At 31.3% G+C, this 8945-nt stretch overlaps 1 protein-coding gene across 1 annotated transcript; it reads right to left on the reverse strand.

The window, feature by feature from the left end:
- Positions 1-968: 968 nt before the first annotated feature.
- LOC132757962 (inactive tyrosine-protein kinase 7-like) lies at positions 969-7640 on the reverse strand. The gene is made up of 4 exons (XM_060749459.1): positions 7208-7640; positions 4731-5024; positions 3807-4039; positions 969-2784 (listed from the first exon to the last, which is right to left on the reverse strand). Exons 1-4 carry the CDS (start codon positions 7326-7328, stop codon positions 2122-2124), a joined length of 1311 nt encoding a protein of 436 aa, XP_060605442.1. The 5' UTR covers positions 7329-7640; the 3' UTR covers positions 969-2121.
- Positions 7641-8945: the final 1305 nt, after the last annotated feature.

Raw genomic sequence — 8945 nt, forward strand, 5'->3', positions numbered from 1 at the left:
TTTCGAAAGAATAAACATACAGTACTGTTGAACAAATGCTATTTATACATATGAAAGTCTCAACTAAAGCACAAAAATACAAAACCCACTGTTATAATATAAGTGTAAGCAGCTTGTACAATGAAAATGGCAAAATGATTTTTGTGACAGAAAACAAATATAACTTAAAGTTACCAATGTACCATAAACAATACGCTATATGTACTTACATCTGGTACTCACATTTTCACCTAATTTTTCAAGCAACAATTATTTTTTTGTACATTTAGAATAATTAACGGAACTAGGCAAACAAGTGGCATAGACTACTTCATATATAAGAATGAGACATTTTTAACCTTTTTTCTTCTCAAAAAAAGTGTCTATAAAAATTATTGATACACCAACATGTGTTAACATATATCACACTTACACATGTAAGCAATTCTTTCACGTCTCACTCAAAATAATTATTTTACTTTTTAATTGTATGTGATAATAAAACATTTCATACAATCATTCAAGCTTTTATGTTTAAGTCTACAGAATACATGTAAGTACATATTCAAGTTTACATGATGTTACTTTCTGCTTTATCAAACAGATTGTAAGGTACAAGTATGTTGCCATAGTTAAGCGATACTACATTATTTCATGTACTAACATGTACTCACTGTCACACACAGAAATATCCCTATAAGAATCACAGATAAACAAACGTTGTCACAAACATAGACATTTCAAACATGTATGAATCCCAGTAAGTAATTTTACACATAAACAAAAAGTAATATTTGCATCTACCATAAGTAATCTAAAATGAAATAGTTTTGTGGTGAAATCTACCCCCCACCCATCCTCCAAAATTGAAAATTGTTGCAATGCTTTTCACATAAATCAACCATAGAATAGCGCAAAATATGATATTCAATTTATTTCTGAGTATATTTCTTAATTATCTTCAGCTTTTTTTTCTGTTTTAAGTGCCCAAGATGATCTAGGTCAGAAATTCAAATATTATTTTTTAAGGCATTTGGGCCTCAGTGGAGTTCCTTTAAGTCAATAATGATTGGTCATTATGAAAGTTTAGAAAATATACTTGACCATCTACAACTACTGGTACTCTTAATTTTACTATTCATTGATTTAAATGACTTATGGTAGGTACAGAAAGTACTTTTTGACTCCAGATAGCTTATTACCCTAGATTAACACCATTATCTCTCTCCACAGCACATTGACAAATAAATAAATAAAATCAGCGCAAATATATACATTTCTTGTCTTTCTATAACAAAAGAAATTTTCTGAAATAGTTCTTTGGTCATAGATTACGTACATGAAACTGTAAGTAAACTGTTTTTCCTTATTAACTTGCAGTCAAATATAACTTCATGTTGATAATATTTGAATAAATTATAAATACTGTTTTAAACTAAACAGTATTTTGCTTACAACAAAAATGATCAATACTATAAAGTTGTCTCTTTTACTAATATGGATATTATAAAACAAAAATCTTATCTAAGATATAAACTTTTTATACTATCATAATGTCCTCTTACAATACACAAATCAACTAATTTATGGACACTAAAACAGTTCTCAGTATTCAAAAATGTTCCACAGTTCGGACAGTACAGTAATATATATAACATAAAAGTAGCAACTATTCGAACCAACTGTCTATATACTATACATTATTTATCACTGTGACAAAATACAGACGCGATTGGCTAAACACATTGTTTCTAGGAAACTGTATATTGTCTATAGCAACTATTTAAAAGTAAACATCAGTGTTTCTATGAAACCAAAGTCTTCTATGAAACCAAAGTCTATCACTTGAAGACACAAAATAGCAACTATTGAAATAACTCAAAATGCCCGTCCGATATCTAACCGTCCACTTTTCTGAACTGGGTCCTGGATTTCACATTGTTAGTTAAAACCTTATCACACTTTCTTTTATAATTTCATCCCCGTAACAAACTGAAACATTTTATAAATTGGAAAATCTAGAATTCCCGAGTCAAGTCATGCTAACCATTTATTTCAATACTTATTTTGTCTTTTGTTTATCACTATCTATAGAAAGGATTCAAGAACATGAACATTTTCTATGTTTATTTTTTCATGGTTTCATGTCATGTATGGTTCGTGTGCGTGGTATGAAGTCATTGGCGGGAAAGACATTGCAGCAGGTGATACGGGGGTCTGATACTGTGGTTGTGAATATATTTGTACAAGCTCGGCAACAATGTTACAAATTTCTGTGAAATTTGGACGGTCTTTTGGGCATTCAGCCGTACACTTGCGAACAAGATCTATCATTTCACTTGGACAATGTTCCGAAAACTCTAAAATTACATCACCAGCTTTGAGACCCTTTAGAAGTTCATCATCATTGCGATTTTTATGCGGAATATCCGCTAAATGTAACACTTCCCACATAAACACACCGTACGCCCAAACGTCACTTTTTGTAGAATAGTCTGCTTCCAGAACTGCTTCTGGTGATAACCATCTTAATGGAAGAGCAGTCTGGTTGTTTATAATCACATATTCATTGACATACAGATCTCGTGAAAGGGCCATGTGAGATATTTTTAACTCAAGACGTGATGTGAGAAGAACATTCCTTGTTGCGAGATCTCTGTGAACATATCTATTATTAGACATGTGCTCCATTCCGAGGGCAACCTGATTGCACATTCCAATTTTCTGAAGAATAGTCAGTGGAGGGATTCTTCTCCGACCAGTGTTGTCAACCCTGGATGCTAATAAGAACTGTTTCAAATCACCCTGAAAGAATACAATTTTTATGTATAACAATTCTGGTACAAAACAAAAATGTTCAGTCATCAGCTAACTTATATATGAAATTCTGTTGAAGCTAAAGCAAAATAATACTTAAAATGTTATCTGCCTCTTCATTCAGTGTTATTCTCAACAACGTTTCCTCACATTACACCGGAACTAGGTGATAAAATTTAACAAACAAGCTTACATAATCAAGTTTTAAATTATATTATTTGATATCATAGGGAAAAAAAAACACCTGAATTTTATCATATTTAGCATAGGAAAAATCATAAATTTTATCATATTTAGCATAGGAAAAATCATAAATTTTATCATATTTAGCATAGGAAAAATCATAAATCTTATCATATTTAGCAAAGGAAAAAACATAAATTTTATCATATTAAGCATAGGGAAAATCATAAATTTTATCATATTTAGCATAGGAAAAATCATAAATCTTATCATATTAAGCAAAGGAAAAAACATAAATTTTATCATATTAAGCAAAGGAAAAAACATAAATTTTATCATATTAAGCATAGGAAAAATCATAAATTTTATCATATTTAGCATCGGAAAAATCATAAATTTTATCATATTTAGCATAGGAAAAATCATAAATCTTATCATATTTAGCAAAGGAAAAAACATAAATTTTATCATATTAAGCATAGGGAAAATCATAAATTTTATAATATTTAGCATAGGAAAAATCATAAATCTTATCATATTTAGCAAAGGAAAAAACATAAATTTTATCATATTAAGCAAAGGAAAAAACATAAATTTTATCATATTAAGCATAGGGAAAAGGCAAAAAACGTTATCATATTTAGAGAGAAGGAAAAACCAAATATTTTAGCACATTTAGCATAGAAAACCCCATAGATTTAATTAATGAACAGTGAAAAAGAAATTAAAACATTTAAGTCTCCAAACATAAATTCATAAACATGACCACAATAAAAGAATCAATAATTTTTCGGAAAATTGAATAAAAATCTTAAAATAAAACCTACCCAGTCACAGTACTCTGCTATATAAAAATAAGGTTCAATCTCCTTGCAGACGCCCAGCAGTTTTATGACATTATTCTGATCTAGTTTAGAATACATTTCCATTTCTCTTTGAAACTCATAATAATGTTGGTCCTCTTTTGTCAGCAGTGACTTTACTACAACCTGCGTTTCTATTTCTCCGGGACGTATACCACGGGCCTTGGCCAGAAATATATCGCCATACTGGCTTTTACCTGTAAAATCAATGCATAAGTATTGAGCGCCTTATATCAAACGTATTTCAATCAAAATCTGATTAAATATTTCTTTCATATACCGTTTTTGTTCCTGCAGACGTAAAGTTTTAGGGAGGCTAATTCAACAAGAATTTTTTTCTTCTTAAAGCTCCATGCATGCAGATGAGCAAAAATATTTCAAGAAAATCAAACTTGAAATATTAGTACTATGATTTTAAGAAATATAAAATATTTCAAATTCAACTAATAATTTACAATAATTTACATGTATATGCAGTTAATGAATGATTTTGCAGTATTTATCGCAATATTTCTACAGCATGACTGACACAGTTATGACTATATTTGCATATTTTAACCTCTGTTTTGGTTATTCACGTCAACTGTAAATGCCGTTTGAATGTGAAAGTTATTTTCAATGTTTACTTCAAAATATTTTACTATTACATTTTAAAAATTTTACTGAAAATTAGCATGAACCTGGAGGCATACTGCTTTAATAGGAAAACTTTTTTTCTATTCTTTATGATATACAACATACAAGTTGTGAAAAATTATATAGGCACATGTATTACATTTAATCATTTATTGATAACCATTCAAAATTTAGGACACAAAGGTTGCACCTATTTATAAAAGAAAAGTGGAAAAATTTTGCACCATATTAAAAATATTTAATTAGAATTACCTAAAATTCCTAGAGACTGTAACTCGTGTCTTGGAAAGAAGAACCTATCCAGACTTGTTTTTCCAGCACTTCTCTGTGACTGCTGCGATAAATTCTGTGACTGTGTGTGTGAATTAGAGTGCGAGTTTGAGTGTGACGAATGTGACGGGTGTGAGCTGAGAGCAGATACATGTGATCGATTATCGCTGTCACTACGGCAACCGTGAGTTCCTCCAGATTCACGGTCACCTTCTTTCATCAGTAGTTCATGTTGTTCTGATTGAGGTACACCGCCATTTTGTTTCTCGCCATTTACTGAAAATAGCAACCACAAACATGTTTATAAAATCTTGGAATATCATCTTATGAAACCCTACATGCTGAAGAATTATTAAACTAGAAATGTGTCATCATGCCACGGATGCCCCCGCATGCAGCCAAAATTTCAAATGTTATAATATTTAGTTCCAAATTTGTTTGCACAAATTATTTTTTTCATTCTAAGTTCAAAGCCCTTAAAACTTTTCAATGTTAACACAAACCATTTTTATACAATGTTCAAGGCACTGAAATTATTCAGTCTTAACCATTTTTATACAATGTTCAAGGCACTGAAATTATTCAGTCTTAACCTTTTAAAAATAGCATATTGCATATTTGTAGCCAACATAATGGCTATATACATTTCCACAAAAGTATGAGTGCTGAACTGAAAGTTCAAAATTTTTCCAACATTCAGGAAAGATAAGTTTGTCTAAAATCATTGAACCACGACCAAATTCAAACTTAAACTGCTTATTCCTAAGATGTATCTATATTATTTTCAAAGTGAAAGGGACATAACTCTGCCAAAAAATCATCGAACCATGACCAAATTCCAACTTGACCTGCGCATTCCTTTGACATATCCATATGTCAATTTTGAGTTGAATATGTAACACTGTTGGGTTGATAATGAACAGAAACTGTAAATTTCATATCATTTTCAAAGTGAAAGGGGCATTACTCTGCCAAAAATCATCGAACCATGACCAGATTCGAACTTGGCCTGGGCATTCCAAAAACATATCCATATGTCAAATTTGAGTTGAATGTGTAATATTGTTGGGGAGATAATAAACGGAAACTGAAAATTTCATATTATTTTTAAAGTGAAAGGGGCATAACTCTGCCAAAAATCATCGAACCATGACCAAATTCCAACTTGACCTGCGCATTCCTTTGACGTATCAATATGTCAAATTTGAGTTGAATGTTTAATACTTTTGGGGAGATAATAAACAGAAACTGAAAATTTCATATTATTTTCAAAGTAAAAGGGGCATAACTCTGCAAAAAAACATCGAACCTTGACCAAATATGAACTTGGCCTGCGCATTCCTTTGACGTATCGATATGTCAAGTTTGAGCTAAATGTGTTGTACGATTGGGGAGATAATGAACGGAAACTGAAAATTTCATATTATTTTCAAAGTGAAAGGGGCATAACTCTGCTAAAAATCATTGAACCATGACCAAATTTGAACTTGACCTGCGCATTCCTTTGACGTATCCATATGTCAAGTTTGAGTTGAATGTGTTGTACCATTGGGGAGTTAATGAATGGAAACTGAAAATTTCATATTATTTTCAAAGTAAAAGGGGCATAACTCTGCCAAAAATCATCGAACCATGACCAAATTTGAACTTGACCTGTATTTTCTCATGACATATCAATATGTCAAGTTTGAGTTGAATGTGTTGTACCGTTGGGGAGATAATGAACGGAAACTGAAAATTTCATATTATTTTCAAAGTAAAACGGGCATAACTCTGCCAAAAATCATCGAACCATGACCAATTTCGAACTTGACCTGTATTTTCTCATGACATATCCATATGTTTATTTTGAATTGAATGTTTTGAACCGTTTGGGAGATAATGAACGGAAACTGAAAATTTCATATTATTTTCAATGTAAAAGGGGCATAACTCTGCCAAAAATCATCGAACCATGACCAATTTCGAACTTGACCTGTATTTTCTCATGACATATCCATATGTCAAATTTGAGTTCAATATGTGCAAGGGTTATTAAGATAATGAACGGAAACTGATGATGACGGAAGGACGGAATGACGGAACAGGGTAACACTATATGCCCCTGCCATTATATGGCGGGGGCATAAAAACACCATAGGAATTCTTTAAACAAGACACTTAATTAACAAGAAAAAACCCCAGAAAATCATTTGAGGCTATGCTCTTCCTTTGTGTAATTGATACATGTCCAGATATACCTGTAAATGACAAATGCATCAACAGAGTGGGTCTGTATGAAATTCTTTTTTCATTTTTATTCATAAACAAAATGTTTAACTTATATACAATTACACATGTATTTATGTTCAATATTTAATACAAATTTAATACAAGTTCAGAATCATTTTGGATTCGTAATAAAGTTGACAATAGAAACAATATCTGCAACAAAACAATATCAGACTGGTTATACTTACAAATAGCTTTTCTATTACGTCGCTGTAGAAGCAGTCTGTAACTACAGTATGCAGTCAGTCCTATAACAAGGGCAAGATAAGCTCCGGCACTACACACGGCTATAATTACTGTACGCATCATGTCAAAACCTTCCTCCTCCTGCAAATTCTTCTTTTTATACTCTGACCCACCTGGAAATCAACAAAAATGATTTTGGTCTTTGTAATATTCAAATATTTAATGTTCTTTTGATTCTGCAATTCAAAGTATTGTACTTTAATTAAACTTAAAGAGGTGTGTTAAATAAAGTGCAAGCATTTTACTTACATTTAAATCCTCCGAACCTTGCAAAACATCTACTAGTACCATGTCTGTCTGGACAGATATGTACATGATTTAATTCAGATGATATATAGTATTTCACCAGCAAATGCTAAAGTTTTTGATATTCTATTTTTTTTTCTGCAAATGATAATAGCTAGTAATTAAGGTCAGGTATTTCACTCTTGACTTCCAAAGTTGAAATAAATTTAATTACTGAATTATAGAAGAAACATGCGTTTATCGTTGATAAAGGCGACTGATAGGTTGACAACCACTGAACAAAGAATTTATTTAACATTGATTATGTAGGAAGCTATAAGCTTATAGACACACTCTCAAATTCATTCTTGGAACCAGCCAGTACTGAGAAATGAATGTAAAGTTTCTTGCTAAAGGAAACAATGGCTTGCCCCTGTTGTGGTTTGAACCAACAGGTCTTGAGATCCTTAGATTACTAGTAAGACTGATTTGCCACTCAGTAATGCCGCCACATAAATATTAATTATTATTGGCAATTTAAAGGCAATCTTCAAACTAAGTGCCCAAGTAAGCAACAATAAATGACAATTTAAATAATTTATTTTTCATTTATAAATATTGAGCCTATACTAAAGCAAAAATTTGACATTATTTTAATTAAGAGACACTTATGACATCTCAACAATCTGAGTAACATGATTGTACAACACAAATTTCCTAATCTACATGACAATGTATTTTATAAACCGGGATGACTATAACACATTCTTCAACTTTATATAAATCTTTAGACTTGAGCATCCAATTGCCTATAGATGCTTTTCACATAGCAATAATTACCTCCCCTGGCTGCCAGTTTTAGGGTCATTCCCACTATATCATATGCTCAGATAAAAATCTCTCAAAATAGCGTAAATGAAAAACCGCACATATTGAATCATCAAGTATGCTTAACCTATGACAGTACAGAATTTTTATAGCTTGACAGAAACATGGTTACGTTTACATTATGTTGTTGTAAGTAGATCAGGAACAATAAATTTAGATTTTTATTATAGTAAACATCAAGAGAAAACTAACTACCAGCCCTTTTTAATAACGATTGTCTAACATTACCAACACATATCTGTCAGCTCTCAACATGTGGGACTACTTTTTATGTCACTTAACTTTACAATAATAAATCTCATGCTAACGTGGGACTACTTTTTACTTCACTTAACTTTACAATAATAACTCTCATGCTAACGTGGGACTACTTTTTACTTCACTTAACTTTACAATTATAAATCTCATGCTAATGTAGTTAAAACTGCTGAGATATGTTAAGACACTGAGACATGGTTATCAGCTGGGATTTAGTTAAATAACATTCATTTTCAAATATTGTCACCCCCACAAAGAGCAAATGTTTGGGGTTTTTTTTGCGAAAATCTCAAAAAAGTGACATTTAGA

The sequence above is a fragment of the Ruditapes philippinarum genome, unplaced genomic scaffold (genome assembly GCF_026571515.1).
Source record: "Ruditapes philippinarum isolate M1 unplaced genomic scaffold, ASM2657151v2 ctg9333_1_1_1_1, whole genome shotgun sequence".
Lineage (NCBI taxonomy): Eukaryota > Metazoa > Mollusca > Bivalvia > Venerida > Veneridae > Ruditapes > Ruditapes philippinarum.

What these genes read in the sequence shown, in the direction of transcription:
- LOC132757962 (XM_060749459.1), bottom strand. Translation starts at nt 7,328, where the DNA reads ATGATGCGTACAGTAATTATAGCCGTGTGTAGTGCCGGAGCTTATCTT. An exon ending in ACGTAATAGAAAAGCTATTT is followed by an intron (nt 5,025 to 7,207) that starts GTAAGTATAACC and finishes TGCTATTTTCAG; the next exon opens with TAAATGGCGAGAAACAAAAT. An exon ending in ACAGTCTCTAGGAATTTTAG is followed by an intron (nt 4,040 to 4,730) that starts GTAATTCTAATT and finishes TTGATTTTACAG; the next exon opens with GTAAAAGCCAGTATGGCGAT.